The following is a 22946-nucleotide window of genomic DNA, read 5'->3' as shown; positions in this document are numbered from 1 at the left end:
CCCAACATTTCATAATGTACCAACATAAAACATGCTAAATATGAAGGCCAGGGGCCTACTAAACAGTTTATTGCCTGATATGCATAGAGGGTCATACATAGAGCGCCTTACCTATTCCCATAGTATAAAATAGTTATTATTATATATTTAGCACTAACAAATTTGCGCAGTACAATCGGCATCTCAATAGCACAGGTCAGACTGATCTCCCAACGCGTTTCATCTTGGTTCAGCCTTCCCCAGGGGCCAAATATACAGGTTTATATACAGGAGCAAAGGGTCGTATTGGCGCGATGGAATATGTGTAAATGGGTGTAAAGTGTTCAATAGGCCGGAATCTCCTACAATGCCCAGCGAGCCATGTACTAACCTGTTTGTAGCGTCGCTATCCCCTATCCAAACCCCCTAACCCTGTAGGCAATTATGAATAATATCCGGTGCTGGTTTCCCTTTGGGCTAAACATTAACCCTATCTGTAACAATGGCTCTCAGCACCCGGAGTTACATTATTAACTGAGCAGCACAAGCTGTAACCCCCAGGCACTACTGAGCCTCTGATTGGGGGAACCAGTCAGGTGACTGGGGAAATGTCTCAAACACAGCAAGTCCAGTTGATGTGACTTATTACTACAGAGATACCCCGGCCTGGATGGGAACCTTCCCACACATAATACTTACATGGGGGGATTAGAAAAACTACATATCCCAGAATTCCCTGCAGCTTTACAGCTCCCTTACTGTGCTGCACCCAAATGTTTCTGGCTCAGTGACTGGGTGTGCTGACAGTGTGCCTCACAGTATGTAGCAGGGCTTTAACCCTGCGTGTGTCCAACCGCACCTCAGCTGCTAGTGCTGCTTGGTTGCCTTAGTTACTGGTTTTCAGCAACTTCCTGACGGAATAAACTCGTTTGTCATTTTTACACTTACACAGCAGTCAGTGAGTTTTCCCTCTGTCCCTAACTCTGCAGTCTGTGAGTTTTCCCTCTGTCCCTAACTCTGCAGTCTGTGAGTTTTCCCTCTGTCCCTAACTCTGCAGTCTGTGAGTTTTCCCTCTGTCCCTAACTCATTCTCCCGCCCTTGTGCTCACTGATCCAATGATTGTTCTCTGCCGCTCTCTGTCCCGCCCACATTCCCCTCCCAGCCAATGAGTGAGTGTCCCAGCTCCTCAGTTCCCTCCCTCACAGCTACAGGCAGCAGAGCAGTGTGGGAAAGAGGTGAGTAAGGGAGCGGGGCTGCACTAATGGTGGCACTAAAGGAGCAGTGTTACCTTGTTGTTCCCAACACATGAGCTGATTCCCAGGGACACTTTGCTACTGAGTCAGTGCAGTTTCTGTGGCAGCTCCAAGCCCAACCCACCCACCATAAGTGAATTCCTCTCCCATTTGGTACCAAGGCCCCCCTGCAGCCTGAGGGGAAGCACTGAGGGGCCCATTCTTGGCAGGAAAGGGAAAGTGTTGATTGGCAGACATTGCATCATTAGAGGGAAGTTTAACAGGGGATTGTGGGATTGGTAGTTCAGCCCATGGCTAGACTAGTTATTCTATTCCCTGCTTGGAATTGTTTTGGGGGATATTGCTGGGAATAATCCCCTATAGAAATGTGTAAGTGCTTAATTCCACTTCCAGGCCCCTCCCTCCCACAAGGAGCCAATGGGAATGTGGGAGGAAGCGAGTGACCCAGTGATGGGGAAGAAGGATAAAAATGAGGAGCGGAAGGAGAGAATCCTGAATCTCACACTGGAGATTATCTATCTGCTGACTGGAGAGGTGAGGGGGGCACTGTGAGTGGCACAGTGAGAAGAGACTGTCTGTCTGTACAAAGGGGGTCTCTCTGCTGCGTTACACACTCATCATTCTCTCTCCCTCTCAATACATAGGGCTACGTCATCCCTAAGAAGAAGAGCCCAACTGTGGGTTTGGGGGCCCTGCATGCCCCTGGCTCCGTCATACAGAAGGAAAATGACAAGAAGATCCTGGAACTCATCTCCAACATCATCCAGCTGCTGACTGGAGAGGTGGGTGCGGCCCCCCAATCCCCCCTTATTGTTTAGTAACAGTGTATGATAATCCCTTTCTCTGGCTGGGGGATGACTGTAACATTGTGTGTGCCAGGTTGCCATAAGGTGTGAGGATGTTTCCATCTATTTTTCCTTGGAGGAGTGGGAGTATATAAAAGGAAACAAGGCCCTTTACAGGGAAGGGATAAAGGAGGAGGAGGAGGAGCCCCAGCAGCTCCGCCCACTGGGTGAGTAATGGTTTCTATCATATGCAGAGCATAGAATGCAGGATATTTTGTGTTTTTAGAAGGTTTTTCTTAAAGGAGAAGGAAAAGCTCAGTCACTTGGGGGTGCCAAAATGTTAGGCACCCCCAAGTGACTTGAATTGCTTACCTTCTACCCCGGGCTAGTGCCCCTGTATGGAGATAACAGCCCCAGCCCGGGGTAGCAGCGATCGCTTCCTCATTCCTCCCTCTCTGCGCGCGCATGCACAGTAGAGTGAATAGCGGAACTTTAACAGAGAAGTCGGCTTTTTCACTCTACTGTGCATGCGTGGGACTTGGAGTCTCAGCGAAAGGAAGGCGGAAGGAGGAAGCGCATCGCCCCAGGTGCCCCGGGCTGGTGCGGTTTTCTCCTAATAGGGGCACCAGCCCGGGGTACGAGGTAAGCGATTCAAGTCACTTGGGGGTGCTTAACATTTTAGCACCCCCAAGTGACTTAGCCTTTCCTTCCCCTTTAACCACTCCCACCTGTGTTTGGAGGGCGCAGCCATCAGGAAATTGAGCTTGTGGCTGCATCTCTGTAGTAGTAATGATATAGGTCGTTACAGTTGTCACAGGAGCTCCCCATCTTGGATTCTGTTAGAGCTGTCGGGGGCAGTGCACATGCTCAGTACCCCTTCCAAAAGCTTTCCTACCCCTGATATCAGACTAACAGGCCTATAGTTTTCAGGCTGAGTACGGGGTCCATTTGTGAAAATCTGCGCCACATTAGCAATTCGCCAGTCTCTCGGCGCCATGGCACCTAAGCTTATTTAGTGCCCTAAATCCCATCCGGTCCGGTCTTGGACTTTTGTTTACTTTTACATGTTCAACTCTCTTTATATTCCCCCCTGAGGGACCCGTGCATCATTTGTTATATTTCTAGAATTGGGGCTATTAAAAATGCAGCCTTCATTAGCTGGCTCCTCAGTTGCGCAGATGAAGGAAAAATCACAGTTTAGAATTTCTGCTTTTTCCCTGTTCTCATGAACCAACTGACCCCCCTGTGATAATGAGGGTCCCGCCCCTTCTTGCTTCAGTTTGCTCATTACATATATAATAAATAATTTTGGATACATTTTTATCCTTGCTGCAATACCACTTTCCTTCTTTACTTTAGGTTTTTGCTGCTTTATTGGCTCCCATGTATCTGCTAATTACAGCTGCCCCAGCTAACTTACGTGTTTAAACATTACCAACCCCGACACTAACACTTTTATTCAGCCATAAAGGTTTTGCTTTGCGATGCCTCTCCTTGCTTACAAGGGGAATATACTGACCTGTATACTTGTTAAGCAACGTTTTAAAGAGGTTCCATTTTCCTTCTGTGTTTAACCCTATGAAAAGCCTTTCCCAGCTGCCACATTGCAGAGATGCCCTTATACTGGCACAGTCTGCACGGCTAAAATCCAGCGTTTTAGTTCCTCCCTTATAGAGCTGTCTCTGCAGCATTATCCCAAAGGGACCATGTTGGGATCACTGTTCCCCAAATGCCCCCCCCCCCCCACACACAAGTGTTAGAGATGAGTTCAGTGTTATTAGTTATTTCAACAGAGAATCATTCCCAGTAGGTTCTTGAACTGCCTGATGTTAATATTACGTAACGGAGAGTTAGCGCTAAGATTACTATTAGCCTGTTTTACTTGTAACAGAGGGATCTCCTTAGCTGGTAACGGTATCCCCCCCCCCCCTCACTCCTTCCCATGAGCCCTTACTAATCCCACTGCCAGGTCTGCACTGGGATCCCCATAAATAACAGTCTCTATCCTTCCCTTTAGCAGCCTGTGAGTATAAAGATGGGAGCGATGTTACAGCACATACGGAAGCAACTTTATGTTGTAATAATGATGGGAATCTCACAAACCCTGATGTTTCTCCAGCGGAACAGCTCCCACCGGCCAATGGGATTAAAGAGGAACCGGCTTCATGGGAAGGGGGAAACCAATCAGATTGCAGCATTAATCCCCTTACAGAACAGATACAGGGAACAGACACACCTACTCCTATCATGGGGAGCAGCCTGAATAACAGCTCGGCAGAGGATTATATATCACATACGATTAAGGAAGAAGCATGTTTATGTGAAGGGAGAAAACATTCAGACTGCAGCATTAATCTTATTACTCCTATCATGGGGTGCAGTCTGAATAACATCTTGTCAGAGGATTATATATCAACTGATATTAAAGAGGAGGCAGCTTCATGGCAAGGTGGAAACCAATCAGATTGCAGCATTAATCCCCTTACAGAACAGATACAGGGAACAGACACACCTACTCCTATCATGGGGTGCAGCCTGAACATCTTAAAAATGGAGGGTAATAAATATGATGAAAATTCCCTCGAATCTCCACATAAATCTCACACAACAAAAAATACATTATATAGGAAATACAGCAGCAATGAGTGTCAGAAACACTTTACTGATAAGAGACACTTTGATCAACATTGTAGAACCCACAAAAGTAAAAAACCCTTTTCTTCTTCTGATTGTGGAAAATATTTTTCAATTCGATCCAACCTTAAACGCCATCAAGTAACTCACACAGGGGAGAAACCATTTTCATGTTCTAGTTGTGGGAAATGTTTTTTAAGCCAATCCCACCTTGCTCGTCATCAAAGGACTCACACAGGGGAGAAACCATTCTCTTGTTCTGAATGTGAGAAATGTTTTGCAAACAAATCTGACCTTAAACGCCATCAAATAACCCACACAGGAGAGAAACCTTTTTCTTGTTCTGAATGTGGGAAATGCTTTGTAAATGAATCTAACCTTGATCGTCATAAAATATCCCACACAGGGAAGAAACCATTTTCTTGTTCTGAATGTGGGAAATGTTTTTCTATTGAATATCACCGTGATTCCCATCAGAAAATTCACACAGGAGAGAAACCATTTTTTTGTTCTGAATGTGGCAAATGTTTTACAAATCGTTCTAACCTTGCTCGTCATCAAAGGACTCACACAGGGGAGAAACCATTCTCTTGTTCTGAATGTGGGAAATGTTTTTCTAACGAATATCACCGTGATCGTCATCAGAGAATTCACACAGGAGAGAAACCATTTTCTTGTTCTGAATGTGGGAAATGTTTTTCAAACCATTCACACCTTAAAAGTCATCATAGAACCCACACAGGGGAGAAACCATTTTCTTGTTCTGATTGTGGGAAATGTTTTTCAAGCAAATCTGACCTTAAACGCCATCAAATAACCCACACAGGAGAGAAACCTTTTTCTTGTTCTGAATGTGGGAAATGTTTTTCAGAACGATATACCCTTAATTTTCATCAAAGAACTCACACAGAGGAGAACCCATTTTCTTGTTCTAAATGTGGGAAATGTTTTTTAAACCATTTACACCTTGTTCGTCATCAAAGGACTCACACAGGGGAGAAACCATTCTCTTGTTCTGAATGTGGGAAATGTTTTTCGAACGGATCTCACCTTAAACGCCATCAAATAACCCACACAGGAGAGAAACCTTTTTCTTGTTCTGAATGTGGGAAATGTTTTTCAAACAAATCTGACCTTAAACGCCATCAAATAACCCACACAGGAGAGAAACCTTTTTCTTGTTCTGAATGTGGGAAATGTTTTTCAGAACGATATATCCTTATTTGTCATCAAAGGACTCACACAGGGGAGAAACCTTTCTCTTGTTCTGAATGCGGGAAATGTTTTACAAATCGGTCTAACCTTGATCGTCATAAAAGGACTCACACAGGGGAGAAACCATTTTCTGAATGAGGGAAATGATTTGTATGGAACAGTAGTCTAAATATACTCTTTCACACATGAGAGAAACTGTAAACTTGCTTTACAAATGAGGCATCAGGCAAATATTTTTATGTCCAACATAAAATGTTTCTTTAAGAGAACGCTTAGACCAGGGATCCCCAACCTTTTTTACTTGTGAGCCACAGTCAAATGTAAAAAGACTTGGAGAGCAACACAAGCTCCATATAAGTTCATGGAGGAGCCAAGTAAGGGCTAAGATTGGCTATTAGGCAGCCTCTATGCAACCTATCAGCTTTCAGGGAGCTTTATCTGGTAGTAAATCTTGTTTGATCACTGCCTTAGACCAACACTTTGCAGTCACCTGATGGGCACTGGGCAATTCTGAGACTGGGGGGCACCAAAGCAGAATGCACCATAAGTACCTTCCCCCGGCACTGGCTCTGCATTGGGAACTGAGGAGCCCTCTGGGATATATCTCCCCCTCCCCCCAACAGATAATATTCTGGGTTTTATTGAACAAGAAGGGACATATTCCAAGGGGTACGAGCCCCCCAGGGTATCACTTGGGCAGATGCTGTTCCCTAATGCTCACACAGTAGGTAACATAATGGGGATATACCCAGCTGGGAATGACTTGCCGGGTACATAGGCTCTTACTGGGTAAATATAAAGCCTATAACATCATCTTGTCATTATTAACCCAATGTCATTTCCAATGGGGCATTTGTTGAGATGAAAGGAAAGGGGGTTACACCATTATCCTATAAAGGGTCTCTTTACATTAAATCAGTTTTGTGAAAAGCCTTTGTGTCAGTCCGGTTTATTGGTGCAATTTTTGATGCTTGTTAATAAAACATTGAATATATATATATAAACGTTGATGTTGTTTAAGAGGAAACTTTTATTGCTAACACATATATGGAGATCCTGTGCCCTCTCTGCCCTGCACTCCTTCCTGAGCCCCTGGATCTTTGCCCCTGTCACCCTGTACTTGCCGGCACTTTATCAGACCCTGCTCACAAGGCAGCAGCAGTTTTTGAATTCTTCCCCCATAGATCAGGTCTCTGAGATGATATTTTTTCTGCTAGAGAAACCGGAGGCAGCGGCTGCTTTGGGGAAGCGGCACAGGAACTGAGGGCAGCAGAGTTGGGGCAAACTAACAGCGCAAAGCCAACAGAAACAGACTGGTATCATAGATCCCTGGGGACTTGCAGCAAAGTAAGTTATCTACCCAGGATCCAGCTTCCTCCTCCAGCAGGAAAATATCATCTCAGAGACCTGATCAATGGGGGAAGAATTTAATGCTGATGATTCTGTGAGGGAAAGGTAGGGGGCGCTAGAGAGGGGAAGGAGGGAAAGGGGAGTCTTTAAGGCCGGGGCTGATAAAGTGCAGGTAAGAACTGGGTGACAAGGGGCGACGAATCAGGACAGAGATAATATTGGATAAATAAATTAAAAAAACCTAACCCTGTAGGCAATTATGAATAATATCCGGTGCTGGTTTCCCTTTGGGCTAAACATTAACCCTATCTGTAACAATGGCCCCTTTATTGGAGCTCCCTATAGATCCTCTCAGGTCCCTGTCTGGGTTTCACATGAGGGGTGGGCGTGTCCTAACGGTCCCTGCCAGAAGCACAGTAGGAGGGGGAGAGCCAATCACAGCCCTGCACTCACACAAGCACAGACAGGCTTCAGTTCCCTATCAGGTCAGCCTAGTGTGGCCCCAAAGTGAAGTCTCACACAAATGGCGAATTGAAGCCAAACAATCGCTGCCCACAATTTCACACAAGATTTGGGGGATTTATTTTTTTTTCAAAATGGGAGAATGTTTTTGGGTGCCAAGAGACCGTGAGGAAAGAGGCAGATTCAGGGAACTAACGAATAAACCTGCCCCTGCCTGGTAACCTGTAACCCCCAGGCACTACTGAGCCTCTGATTGGGGGAACCAGTCAGGTGACTGGGGAAATGTCTCAAACACAGCAAGTCCAGTTGATGTGACTTATTACTACAGAGATACCCCGGCCTGGATGAATGGGAACCTTCCCACACATAATACTTACATGGGGGGATTAGAAAAACTACATATCCCAGAATTCCCTGCAGCTTTACAGCTCCCTTACTGTGCTGCACCCAAATGTTTCCGGCTCAGTGACTGGGTGTGCTGACAGTGTGCCTCACAGTATGTAGCAGGGCTTTAACCCTGCGTGTGTCCAACCGCACCTCAGCTGCTAGTGCTGCTTGGTTGCCTTAGTTACTGGTTTTCAGCAACTTCCTGACGGAATAAACTCGTTTGTCATTTTTACACTTACACAGCAGTCTGTGAGTTTTCCCTCTGTCCCTAACTCTGCAGTCTGTGAGTTTTCCCTCTGTCCCTAACTCTGCAGTCTGTGAGTTTTCCCTCTGTCCCTAACTCTGCAGTCTGTGAGTTTTCCCTCTGTCCCTAACTCTGTGTCCCGCCCTTGTGCTCACTGATCCAATCATTCTTCTCTGCCGCTCTCTGTCCCGCCCACATTCCCCTCCCAGCCAATGAGTGAGTGTCCCAGCTCCTCAGTTCCCTCCCTCACAGCTACAGGCAGCAGAGCAGTGTGGGAAAGAGGTGAGTAAGGGAGCGGGGCTGCACTAATGGTGGCACTAAAGGAGCAGTGTTACCTTGTTGTTCCCAACACATGAGCTGATTCCCAGGGACACTTTGCTACTGAGTCAGTGCAGTTTCTGTGGCAGCTCCAAGCCCAACCCACCCACCATAAGTGAATTCCTCTCCCATTTGGTACCAAGGCCCCCCTGCAGCCTGAGGGGAAGCACTGAGGGGCCCATTCTTGGCAGGAAAGGGAAAGTGTTGATTGGCAGACATTGCATCATTAGAGGGAAGTTTAACAGGGGATTGTGGGATTGGTAGTTCAGCCCATGGCTAGACTAGTTATTCTATTCCCTGCCTTGGTGCCACAACCTGCCAGGCTGAATGCTTTGATTCCTAAAAGGGCAGTTCCCCTTCTGGTTAAATGTTATTATGTTATAGAATGGCCGATTCTTAGCAACTTCTCATTCTGGCTTTATTTTAGTTTTATTTAATTTATTAATTTACCTTCCACCTCTGACTCTCCAGCTTTCAAATGGGGGTCACTGACCCCAAACAACTATTATTCTGCGAGGCTCCAGTTTTATTGTCGTTATTACTTACCTTGCTATTTAGTCCCTCCTTTATTCATATTCCTGTCTCTCTTTCAAACCACTGCCTGGTTGCTAGGTTAATATAGACCCTAGCAACCAGATAGTTGCCTAAATTCAAAACTGGAGAGCTGCTGAACAAAAAGCTCAATAATTCCAAAAATGCAAATAATAATTAGTTGTTTTTATTTCTAAATCTGCATGTTTAATGTATTTGCTCGTTTATTGTACAGCACTGGGAAATATATTGGCGCTAATACAGGTATGGGATCCATTAACTGGAAACCTATTATCCAGAAAGCTCTGAATTACAGGAACACCATTTCCCATAGAGCTCATTATAAACAAATAATTCTAATTTTTAAATTTTTTTTTTGTCTCTGTAATAATAAAACAGTACCTGTACTTGATCCCAACTAAGATATAATTACCCCTTATTGGGGCAGAACAGCCCTATTGGGTTTATTTCATGGTTAAATGATTCCCTTTTCTCTGTAATAATAAAACAGTACCTGTACTTGATCCCAACTAAGATATAATTACCCCTTATTGGGGGCAGAACAGCCCTATTGGTTTTATTTACATTTCGATTATTTTTTAGTGGATTTTGGGGGTATTGCTGGGAATAATCCCCTATAGAAATGTGTAAGTGCTTAATTCCACTTCCAGGCCCCTCCCTCCCACAAGGAGCCAATGGGAATGTGGGAGGAAGCGAGTGACCCAGTGATGGGGAAGAAGGATAAAAATGAGGAGCGGAAGGAGAGAATCCTGAATCTCACACTGGAGATTATCTATCTGCTGACTGGAGAGGTGAGGGGGGCACTGTGAGTGGCACAGTGAGAAGAGACTGTCTGTCTGTACAAAGGGGGTCTCTCTGCTGCGTTACACACTCATCATTCTCTCTCCCTCTCAATACATAGGGCTACGTCATCCCTAAGAAGAAGAGCCCAACTGTGGGTTTGGGGGCCCTGCATGCCCCTGGCTCCGTCATACAGAAGGAAAATGACAAGAAGATCCTGGAACTCATCTCCAACATCATCCAGCTGCTGACTGGAGAGGTGGGTGCGGCCCCCCAATCCCCCCTTATTGTTTAGTAACAGTGTATGATAATCCCTTTCTCTGGCTGGGGGATGACTGTAACATTGTGTGTGCCAGGTTGCCATAAGGTGTGAGGATGTTTCCATCTATTTTTCCTTGGAGGAGTGGGAGTATATAAAAGGAAACAAGGCCCTTTACAGGGAAGGGATAAAGGAGGAGGAGGAGCTCCAGCAGCTCCGCCCACTGGGTGAGTAATGGTTTCTATCATATACAGAGCATAGAATGCAGGATATCAGGTCTTTTAAGAAGCACATGGAAAGTCAGTCAGTGAATCGGTTTATACCCAGTTTATAACCCATTGCCAGGGCCGGCGTCAGAAACTTTGGGGCCCCATGAGCACAAGCAGGTAGTACCCATAGTCATGTCCCTTGTGTGCTCTACATAAATGATCAGCTGACTGCAATTAACTGACTGCTGAGTGATTTCTAAGTGCCCCCTGGCTGACTGAGCTACTAATTAAGGGGGAGGAGTAAATCTGGTAAATTCTCAGCAGGCGGTTGGCTGTTTGGTTTGAACCTCTATAAGTTACAGACAGCGAGTGTGGGAGCCGCTAAGCGAGTGTTGCATGTGAACTGTGTTTGGCAGGCGTTAAAAACAAAAAGGCGTTTAAATCTAGAAAGGCGCTATACAGGGGATGGCAGTAAGTACCAGTGGCAATATGACTGCCTGTGTGATTGCCGGTGTTACTCTGTGTGGATCTTGTCACATCTATGGGATCCTGGAGCAGAAAATGAGGAGTTATAGTAACTCTAAGCTGGTAAAGGGTATGGAAAGTCTCAGTTATGGGGAAAGGCTGGCCCAGTTGGGTCTGTTTACACTGGGGAAGGGGCGCTTAAGAGGTGATATGATAGTTACATAGGGTTAAAAAAAGACCAGAGTCCATCAAGTTCAACCCTTCTAAGTAAACCCAGCACCCACACCCTATACTTACCAATCTATACACTCACATACATAAACTATATATACACCCACTAATACTAACTGTAGGTATTAGTATCACAATAGCCTTGGGTATTCTGCTTGTTCAAGAACTCATCCAGGCCCCTCTTATAGGCATTAACAGAATCTGCCATTACCCCATCTCTAGGGCATTCCCCAACCCCCTCACTGCCCTCACCGTGAGGAACCCCCTACGCTAGCTCCGTTCCTCTAATCTAAAGGGGGGGGGGCTCTGGTGCGTTGATTGTTTTTATGGGAAAAAAGAACATCCCCCAACTGCCTATAATCCCCTCTAATGTACTTGTACAGAGTAATCATGTCCCCTCGCAGGCGCCTCTTTTCCAGAGAAAACAACCCCAACCCTGACAGTCTCACCTCATATAACTATGTATAAACATATAAGGGGATCATATACCGTATATACTCGAGTATAAGCCGAGATTTTAAAAAGTGACCTCGGCGCTTATACTCGCATATATACGGTAGATGTATTTGCAAATGCAAGCGTTGAATTCGCGACCTAACGTGCGCACGGCTTCTTACGCGCGTCAGCGCCGGCATCTTTCATGGCGGCATCTTATGTGGCGCTTCATGGGGTTGGGGATAAATGCATATTGAGGCCATGAGCTTTGTGTAACGGTGTGCTGTTGTGTGTAGCAAATAAAATGGTGTGTGGATTGTGAAAGGCGGCACAGAGAGGAAAGGATGGGGGGGAGGGCTCAGTGTCCCGCCCCCCCCCCCCCCCCCATCTCTGTACACACAGCATGAGCCTGGAAATGCGTTCAATATTTCAAAACAGGAATTGTCCCTGTGTCACAGTGAGCAGTGCTAATAATGGACGAGGCATATATCTAATGAACAGGTTGGAGTGGCACATAAAGCAGTAGGTGTGTGGCACGGCAGCCTTTGAAGTGGGAGACTATCACTCCAACTTAGCAGTAGCGGCTGCATTTCCCACCCTAGGCTTATACTCGAGTCAATAAGTTTTTCCAGTTTTCTTAGGTAAAATTAGGTACCTTGGCTTATTTTTGGATCGGCTTATACCCGAGTATATACATTAATAACCTCTCTAATGCTTTATTTACCAGTAGGGCCTTCCAACGGGCACGAGGGCACCCACTCTGTTTCGAAGAAGGGAGGTTCCATTTAAATATTCAGAAAGGGTTTGTTACTGTGAGAGCTGTGAGGTTCTGGGATTCCCTCCCGGAATCAGTCGTACTGGCTGATACATTATATAACTTTATATAGGGGCTGGATGGATTCTTAGCAAGTGAGGGAATACAGGGTTATGGGAGATAGCTCTCAGTACAAGTGAGGGAATACAGGGGTAGGGGGGATAGCTCTCAGTACAAGTGAGGGAATACAGGGGTATGGGAGATAGCTCTCAGTACAAGTGAGGGAATACAGGGGTAGGGGAGATAGCTCTCAGTACAAGTGAGGGAATACAGGGGTAGGGGGGATAGCTCTCAGTACAAGTGAGGGAATACAGGGGTATGGGAGATAGCTCTCAGTACAAGTGAGGGAATACAGGGGTATGGGAGATAGCTCTCAGTACTAGTGAGGGAATACAGGGGTAGGGGGGATAGCTCTCAGTACAAGTGAGGGAATACAGGGGTAGGGGAGATAGCTCTCAGTACAAGTGAGGGAATACAGGGGTAGGGGGGATAGCTCTCAGTACAAGTGAGGGAATACAGGGGTAGGGGAGATAGCTCTCAGTACAAGTGAGGGAATACAGGGGTAGGGGGGATAGCTCTCAGTACTAGTGAGGGAATACAGGGGTAGGGGGGATAGCTCTCAGTACAAGTGAGGGAATACAGGGGTAGGGGAGATAGCTCTCAGTACAAGTGAGGGAATACAGGGGTAGGGGGGATAGCTCTCAGTACAAGTGAGGGAATACAGGGGTAGGGGGGATAGCTCTCAGTACTAGTGAGGGAATACAGGGGTAGGGGGGATAGCTCTCAGTACAAGTGAGGGAATACAGGGGTAGGGGAGATAGCTCTCAGTACAAGTGAGGGAATACAGGGGTAGGGGGGATAGCTCTCAGTACAAGTGAGGGAATACAGGGGTATGGGAGATAGCTCTCAGTACAAGTGAGGGAATACAGGGGTAGGGGGGATAGCTCTCAGTACAAGTGAGGGAATACAGGGGTAGGGGGGATAGCTCTCAGTACTAGTGAGGGAATACAGGGGTAGGGGGGATAGCTCTCAGTACAAGTGAGGGAATACAGGGGTAGGGGAGATAGCTCTCAGTACAAGTGAGGGAATACAGGGGTAGGGGGGATAGCTCTCAGTACAAGTGAGGGAATACAGGGGTAGGGGAGATAGCTCTCAGTACAAGTGAGGGAATACAGGGGTAGGGGGGATAGCTCTCAGTACTAGTGAGGGAATACAGGGGTAGGGGGGATAGCTCTCAGTACAAGTGAGGGAATACAGGGGTAGGGGAGATAGCTCTCAGTACAAGTGAGGGAATACAGGGGTAGGGGGGATAGCTCTCAGTACAAGTGAGGGAATACAGGGGTAGGGGGGATAGCTCTCAGTACTAGTGAGGGAATACAGGGGTAGGGGGGATAGCTCTCAGTACAAGTGAGGGAATACAGGGGTAGGGGAGATAGCTCTCAGTACAAGTGAGGGAATACAGGGGTAGGGGGGATAGCTCTCAGTACAAGTGAGGGAATACAGGGGTATGGGAGATAGCTCTCAGTACAAGTGAGGGAATACAGGGGTAGGGGGGATAGCTCTCAGTACAAGTGAGGGAATACAGGGGTAGGGGGGATAGCTCTCAGTACAAGTGAGGGAATACAGAGGTAGGGGGGATAGCTCTCAGTACAAGTGAGGGAATACAGGGGTAGGGGGGATAGCTCTCAGTACAAGTGAGGGAATACAGGGGTAGGGGAGATAGCTCTCAGTACAAGTGAGGGAATACAGGGGTAGGGGAGATAGCTCTCAGTACAAGTGAGGGAATACAGGGGTAGGGGGGATAGCTCTCAGTACAAGTGAGGGAATACAGGGGTAGGGGGGATAGCTCTCAGTACAAGTGAGGGAATACAGGGGTAGGGGAGATAGCTCTCAGTACAAGTGAGGGAATACAGGGGTAGGGGAGATAGCTCTCAGTACAAGTGAGGGAATACAGGGGTAGGGGAGATAGCTCTCAGTACAAGTGAGGGAATACAGGGGTAGGGAGATAGCTCTCAGTACAAGTGAGGGAATACAGGGGTAGGGGAGATAGCTCTCAGTACAAGTGAGGGAATACAGGGTTAGGGGAGATAGCTCTCAGTACAAGTGAGGGAATACAGGGGTAGGGAGATAGCTCTCAGTACAAGTGAGGGAATACAGGGGTAGGGGAGATAGCTCTCAGTACAAGTGAGGGAATACAGGGATAGGGGGGATAGCTCTCAGTACAAGTGAGGGAATACAGGGGTAGGGAGATAGCTCTCAGTACAAGTGAGGGAATACAGGGGTAGGGGAGATAGCTCTTAGTACAAGTGAGGGAATACAGGGGTAGGGGAGATAGCTCTCAGTACAAGTGAGGGAATACAGGGGTAGGGGAGATAGCTCTCAGTACAAGTGAGGGAATACAGGGGTAGGGGAGATAGCTCTCAGTACAAGTGAGGGAATACAGGGGTAGGGGGGATAGCTCTCAGTACAAGTGAGGGAATACAGGGGTAGGGGGGATAGCTCTCAGTACAAGTGAGGGAATACAGGGGTAGGGGGGATAGCTCTCAGTACAAGTGAGGGAATACAGGGGTAGGGGGATAGCTCTCAGTACAAGTGAGGGAATACAGGGGTAGGGGGGATAGCTCTCAGTACAAGTGAGGGAATACAGGGGTAGGGGGGATAGCTCTCAGTACAAGTGAGGGAATACAGGGGTAGGGGGGATAGCTCTCAGTACAAGTGAGGGAATACAGGGGTAGGGGGGATAGCTCTCAGTACAAGTGAGGGAATACAGGGGTAGGGGGGATAGCTCTCAGTACAAGTGAGGGAATACAGGGGTATGGGAGATAGCTCTCAGTACACGTTGCCCCAGGGACTGGTCCGTTTGCCATCTTGGAGTCAGGAAGGATTTTTTCCCCTCTGCGGCAAATTAGAGAGGCTTCAGATGGGGTTTTTGCCTTCCTCTGGATCAACTAGTAGTTAGGCAGGTTATATATAGGCATTATGGTTGAACGTGATGGACGTATGTCTTTTTTCAACCCAACTTACTATGTTACTTAATTAAGAATGAGTGGAGTTTGCCCTAAGTTTAACCCCTCCCCCCCTACCTGCCCCTGTCACAGAGCTTAGCTTTGTCATTGCTTGTTTTGTAAGTTCTGTACATGTAAAAAACATTTTGTGCTGTAGTTACATAAGTTATGTCAATTTTAACATAACATTTCTCCTCTATATTTCACAGTAATTTGTCAAACACTTTAATTACTGTAGTGCTTTAGCAAAGTCCAAGTAGATCCCATCCACTGCCATTCCAGCATCGAGGTTCCTGCTCACCTCCTCATAGAAGGCAAAATAGTCTGGCAAGATCTGTTACCCATAAACCCATACCAGCAGAATCTTATAGTACTGGGATTTGCAATGTATTCAAGTTCCCTACTGCTATGTTTTTTTCCCTCTCATGTTAATATTACGTAACGGAGAGTTAGCGCTAAGATTACTATTAGCCTGTTTTACTTGTAACAGAGGGATCTCCTTAGCTGGTAACGGTATCCCCTCCCCCCTCACTCCTTCCCATGAGCCCTTACTAATCCCACTGCCAGGTCTGCACTGGGATCCCCATAAATAACAGTCTCTATCCTTCCCTTTAGCAGCCTGTGAGTATAAAGATGGGAGCGATGTTACAGCACATACGGAAGCAACTTTATGTTGTAATAATGATGGGAATCTCACAAACCCTGATGTTTCTCCAGCGGAACAGCCCCCACCAGCCAATGGGATTAAAGAGGAAGAGGCTTCATGTGAAGGGGGAAACCAATCAGATTGCAGCATTAATCCCCTTACAGAACAGATACAGGGAACAGACACACCTACTCCTATCATGGGGTGGAGCCTGAATATATTGGAGGGTATTAAAGAGGAACCGGCTTCCTGCAAAGAGGAAACCCAATCAAATTGCAGCATTAATCCCCTTACAGAACAGATACAGGGAACAGACACGCCTACTCATATCATGGGGTGGAGCCTGAATATATTGGAGGGTATTAAAGAGGAACCGGCTTCCTGCAAAGAGGAAAACCAATCAGATTGCAGCATTAATCCCCTTACAGAACAGATACAGGGAACAGACACACCTACTCCTATCATGGGGTGGAGCCTGAATATATTGGAGGGTATTAAAGAGGAACCGGCTTCCTGCAAAGAGGAAAACCAATCAGATTGCAGCATTAATCCCCTTACAGAACAGATACAGGGAACAGACACACCTACTCCTATCATGGGGTGGAGCCTGAATATATTGGAGGGTATTAAAGAGGAACCGGCTTCCTGCAAAGAGGAAAACCAATCAAATTGCAGCATTAATCCCCTTACAGAACAGATACAGGGAACAGACACGCCTACTCCTATCATGGGGTGGAGCCTGAATATATTGGAGGGTATTAAAGAGGAACCAGCTTCCTGCAAAGAGGAAAACCAATCAGATTGCAGCATTAATCCCCTTACAGAACAGATACAGGGAACAGAGACGCCTACTCCTATCATGGGGTGGAGCCTGAATATATTGGAGGGTATTAAAGAGGAACTGGCTTCCTGCAAAGAGGAAAACCAATCAGATTGCAGCATTAATCCCCTTACAGAACAGATACAGGGAACAGACACACCTACTCCAATCATGGGGTGCAGCCTGAACATCTTAAAAATGGAGGGTAATAAATATGATGAAAATTCCCTCCAATCTCCACATAAATCTTACTTAACAAAGAGAGACTATGATAAACATCAAAGAACCCACAAAAGTAAAAAACCCTTTTCTTCTTCTAATTGTGGAAAATGTTTTTTAAACCATTCACACCTTGCTTGTCATCAAAGGACTCACACAGGGGAGAAACCATTCTCTTGTTCTGAATGTGGAAAATGTTTTGCAAAGCAATCTAACCTTGCTCGTCACCAAAGGACTCACACAGGGGAGAAACCTTTTTCTTGTTCTGAATGTGGGAAATGCTTTTCAAGTAAATACCACCTTAAAATTCATCATAGAAACCACACAGGGGAGAAACCTTTTTCTTGTAAATGTGGGAAATGTTTTTCAAAGCGATCTGACCTTGCTCGTCATCAAAGGACTCACACAGGGGAGAAACCATTCTCTTGTTCTGAATGTGGGAAATGTTTTTCAAACAAATCTGATCTAAAACGCCATCAAATAACCCACACAGGGGAGAAACCATTTTCTTGTTCTGAATGTGGGAAATGTTTTTCAAACAAATCTGACCTTAAAGGCCATCAAATAACCCACACAGGGGAGAAACCTTTTTCTTGTCTTGAATGTGGGAAATGTTTTTTAAACCATTTCCATCTTGCACGTCATCAAAGGACTCACACAGGGGAGAAACCATTCTCCTGTTCTGAATGTGGGAAATGTTTTTCTAACCAATATCACCGTGATCGTCATCAGAAAATTCACACAGGAGAGAAACCTTTTTCTTGTTCTGAATGTGGGAAATGTTTTTTACACCATTCACACCTTGCTCGTCATCAAACGACTCACACAGGGGAGAAACCATTCTCTTGTTCTGAATGTGGGAAATGTTTTTTAAACCATTCACACCTTGCTCGTCATGAAAGGACTCACACGGGGGAGAAACCATTCTCTTGTTCTGAATGTGGGAAATGTTTTGCTAACCAATCTGACCTAAAACGCCATCAACTAACCCACACAGGAAAGAAATCTTTTTCTTGTTCTGAATGTGGGAAATGTTTTGCAGATGAATCTCACCTTGATTTTCATAAAATAACCCACACAGGGGAGAAACCTTTTTCTTGTTCTGAATGTGGGAAATGTTTTTCAAAGCGATCTGACCTTGCTCGTCATGAAAGGACTCACACAGGGGAAAAACCATTCTCTTGTTCTGAATGTGGGAAATGTTTTTCAAACAAATCTGACCTAAAACGCCATCAAATAACCCACACAGGAGAGAAACCTTTTTCTTGTTCTGAATGTGGGAAATGTTTTTCAAAGCAATCTAACCTTGCTTGTCATCAAAGAACTCATACAGGGGACAAACCATTCTCTTGTTCTGAATGTGGGAAATGTTTTTGTAATGAATTTCGCCGTGATCGTCATCAGAGAATTCACACAGGAGTGAAACCTTTTCCTTGTTCTGAATGTGGGAAATGTTTTTCAAAGCAATCTAACCTTGCTTGTCATCAAAGAACTCACACAGGAGAGAAACCTTTTTCTTGTTCTGAATGTGGGAAATGTTTTTCAAAGCAATCCCACCTTATTTGTCATCAAAGGACTCACACAGGGGAGAAACCATTCTCCTGTTCTGAATGTGGGAAATGTTTTTCTAACGAATATCACCGTGATCGTCATCAGAGAATTCACACAGGAGAGAAACCTTTTTCTTGTTCTCAATGTGGGAAATGTTTTACAAATCGGTCTAACCTTGATCGTCATCGAAGAACTCACACAGGGGAGAAACCATTTTCTGAATGAGGGAAATGATTTGTATTGAACAGTAGTCTAAAAATACTCTTTCACACATGAGAGAAACTGTAAACTTGTTTTACAAATGAGGCATCAGGCAAATATTTATGTCCACCATAAAATGTTTCTTTAAGAGAACCCTTAGACCAGGGGGCCCCAACCTTTCTTACTCATGAGCCACAGTCAAATGTAAAAAGATTTGGAGAGCAACACAAGCTCCATATCAGTTCATCGAGAAGCCAAGTAAGGGCTAATATTGGCTATTAGGCAGCCTCTATGCACCCTATCAGCTTACAGGGGGGCTTTATTTGGTAGTAAATCTTATTTGTCACTGCCTTAGACCAACACTTTGCAGTCACCTGATGGACACTGGGTAATGCTGAGACTGGGGGGGCAACAACGCAGAATGCACCATAAGTACCTTCCCCCGGCACTGGCTCTGCATTGGGAACTGAGGAGCCCTCTGGGATATATCTCCCCCTCCCCCCAACAGATAATATTCTGGGTTTTATTGAACAAGAAGGGACATATTCCAAGGGGTACGAGCCCCCCAGGGTATCACTTGGGCAGATGCTGTTCCCTAATGCTCACACAGTAGGTAACATAATGGGGATATACCCAGCTGGGAATGACTTGCCGGGTACATAGGCTCTTACTGGGTAAATATAAAGCCTATAACATCATCTTGTCATTATTAACCCAATGTCATTTCCAATGGGGCATTTGTTGAGATGAAAGGAAAGGGGGTTACACCATTATCCTATAAAGGGTCTCTTTACATTAAATCAGTTTTGTGAAAAGCCTTTGTGTCAGTCCGATTTATTGGTGCAATTTATATTTGTTTTCATGCTTGTTAATAAGAGATTGAATATATGTTTTTTATTATTAGCCAGTAGCAGAATGTTGTACCATGGGAGCCATAGAGCAGAAAAAGAAAAAACAATTGTGGCCCCGTGATACTTTCGTGGAACTTTAACCCTTTCACTGCCAGCCGCTTTGGTCAAAGCGGAACTTGTATTGCCACTTTTTGAACATTTTGCACTTTAGGGGACTTTTACTTTACCCAGGAAAACAATATATGGTTTTTTGTCAGGACAACCTAAGCTTTCAAAAGCTGCAATTCCAATTCTCTAACAAGATATGGGCTTCTAAATATCTAAAAATGAAACAAAAAAATTAAATTTTCTATAATATAAACACACATACCAGAAACAAAAATTATTTTATGCACGAAAATACAACTGATTTGGAAAGCCCCATGTCTCCTGAATGTGCCAATAGCAAATATATATAGTTTTATGGGGATTTCCCACGTGTATAGGCCACAAACTCCCGGCAGGACACTACCAAATCCCCAAAGCGCTGCCCCAGAAAGCTGCATACTTTAGATTTCAGGGTCAAAAATTCCACTAACAGAAGGTTTATCCCAGAAAATTATACATTTCTGGAAAGAACAGATTCTGTGGAATCCAAAATAGGCACAACTGTCTGTCTGCTCCAAACTACCAAGTCACAATGCTTTCCTTAAGTTATTGGTTTTTATCAAAATTTGTGAAATGAAAAAATCACTTCAAAGCTTCCAGTATATAGAATCTCTACTATCTCCTACAGGTCATAAAGTAACCAGATAAAACACCCTAAATATGAATGTCAGGGGTCCCCTGAACAGTTTGAACCCCAATATGTATAGGTTTAGCTAAGTATGTGGCATGTAGGGGCCCAATGGGAACCCCCATATGTACTGTCATTTCAGCTCCTGCAAAATCAACACATTTACATCATTATATGTGGGATAAAGCTACAAAAAGTACGCTCACCCCAGAAAGCCATATATTTTTGGAAAGTACACATTCCCCCGAATCTATAATGGGTACCCGTGTCTTTCTACTCCAAAGTACCAAGCCGCAAATTTTTTCTAAATATGCCAATTTTGATGGCATAATCAGTGAAACAACAAAATAAGTCACATGACAGTGTAATTAGTGGTCAGAATACCTGATCCAATAGCCAGGCCATAGCCAGTGTGACTGTGTATATGAGTGTATATAAGTGTGCAAAATAAAAAAAAAAAAAACTGTTCTAAATTGTGTGCTGTATGTGTGTGTAAATGTATGTAAGGGTGTGTGTAAGTGTGCATAGTAGTATAAATAAAGGGCACTTACCTGTCCTGGAGGCAGATGGATGATCAGATCGTCCTGCAGTCTCCTGAAGGGTCCGTGTGCAGAGCTTCAGCAGCAGGAAGTGAGTGGGCGTCGCTGGCGGGAGGGGGGAGGAAGCAGGGAGAGCAGCAGCAGATGCGATTGGAGGTCAGTCCTGCAATGATCGCATCACAGGACCGACATGACAGCTCCCCTGGCTGATGCCACTTCTGCAGAGAGAATCTTTAACTGCCAAACAAAAGTGTTAATGGGCCCCTTAGATCACAGACGATGATGTTTAAGAGGAAACTTTTATTGCTAACACATATATGGAGATCCTGTGCCCTCTCTGCCCTGCACTCCTTCCTGCCCCTGGATCTTTGCCCCTGTCACCCTGTACTTGCCGGCACTTTATCAGCCCCTGCTCACAAGGCAGCAGCAGTTTTTGAATTCTCCCCCCATAGATCAGGTCTCTGAGATATTTTTTCTGCTAGAGAAACCGGAGGCAGCGGCTGCTTTGGGGAAGCGGCACAGGAACTGAGGGCAGCAGAGTTGGGGCAAACTAACAGCGCAAAGCCAACAGAAACAGACTGGTATCATAGATCCCTGGGGACTTGCAGCAAAGTAAGTTATCTACCCAGGATCCAGCTTCCTCCTCCAGCAGGAAAATATCATCTCAGAGACCTGATCAATGGGGGAAGAATTTAATGCTGATGATTCTGTGAGGGAAAGGTAGGGGGCGCTAGAGAGGGGAAGGAGGGAAAGGGGAGTCTTTAAGGCCGGGGCTGATAAAGTGCAGGTAAGAACTGGGTGACAAGGGGGCGACAATAGAGGACAGAGATAATATTGAATAAATAAAACCCCCTAACCCTGTAGGCAATTATGTATAATATCCGGTGCTGGTTTCCCTTTGGGCTAAACATTAACCCTATCTGTAACAATGGCCCCTTTATTGGGGCTCCCTATAGATCAGGGCTGGAACTAGGGGTAGGCAGAAGAGGCAGCTGCCTAGGGTGCAACGATTGAGGGGCTCCAGGCAGGTACCTCTCCTGCCTACCCCTAGTGCTACTTTGTCATTGCCTCCGCTGCTTAACATTAGCGGTGGAGGCAATGATCGATCGAATTGCACCGCCCCCCCTACCCCTCCTCCTGTGCTTTGGCGCGCATGCGCCGTTCGTGGTGGGCGGAGTTGGCCGACCGGGTTGCCTAGGGCGCCCGGTCGGCTTGGCCCGCCCCTGCTATAGATCCTCTCAGGTCCCTGTCTGGGTTTCACATGAGGGGTGGGCGTGTCCGAACGGTCCCTGCCAGAAGCACAGTAGGAGGGGGAGAGCCAATCACAGCCCTGCACTCACACAAGCACAGACAGCCTTCAGTTCCCTATCAGGTCAGCCTAGTGTGGCCCCAAATTGATGTCTCACGCAAATGGCGAATTGAAGCCAAACAATCGCTGCCCACAATTTGACACAAAATTTGGGGTATTTTTTTTTTTTTTTAAATGGGAGAATGTTTTTGGGTGCCAAGAGACCGGGGGGAAAGAGGCAGATTCAGGGAACTAACGAATAAACCTGCCCCTGCCTGGTAACCTGTAACCCCCAGGCACTACTGAGCCTCTGATTGGGGGAACCAGTCAGGTGACTGGGGAAATGTCTCAAACACAGCAAGTCCAGTTGATGTGACTTATTACTACAGAGATACCCCGGCCTGGATGGGAACCTTCCCACACATAATACTTACATGGGGGGATTAGAAAAACTACATATCCCAGAATTCCCTGCAGCTTTACAGCTCCCTTACTGTGCTGCACCCAAATGTTTCCGGCTCAGTGACTGGGTGTGCTGACAGTGTGCCTCACAGTATGTAGCAGGGCTTTAACCCTGCGTGTGTCCAACCGCACCTCAGCTGCTAGTGCTGCTTGGTTGCCTTAGTTACTGGTTTTCAGCAACTTCCTGACGGAATAAACTCGTTTGTCATTTTTACAC

At 45.7% G+C, this 22946-nt stretch overlaps 2 protein-coding genes across 2 annotated transcripts in view; both read left to right on the top strand.

The window, feature by feature from the left end:
- h2ac14 (H2A clustered histone 14) overlaps window positions 1–22946 on the top strand; it is a 1193713-nt gene that overhangs the window by 793366 nt on the left and 377401 nt on the right.
- LOC100488737 (oocyte zinc finger protein XlCOF22-like) lies at window positions 1650–19330 on the top strand. Its single transcript, XM_031892993.1, has 5 exons — window positions 1650–1766; window positions 1877–2014; window positions 2112–2244; window positions 4038–5225; window positions 17892–19330. Exons 1-5 carry the CDS (start codon window positions 1650–1652, stop codon window positions 18836–18838), a joined length of 2523 nt encoding a protein of 840 aa, XP_031748853.1. The 3' UTR covers window positions 18839–19330.

The sequence above is a fragment of the Xenopus tropicalis genome, chromosome 9 (genome assembly GCF_000004195.4).
Source record: "Xenopus tropicalis strain Nigerian chromosome 9, UCB_Xtro_10.0, whole genome shotgun sequence".
NCBI lineage: Eukaryota > Metazoa > Chordata > Amphibia > Anura > Pipidae > Xenopus > Xenopus tropicalis.
The sequence above is the reverse complement of the archived record's forward strand: the minus strand, read 5'-3'. Positions and strand labels throughout refer to the sequence as shown.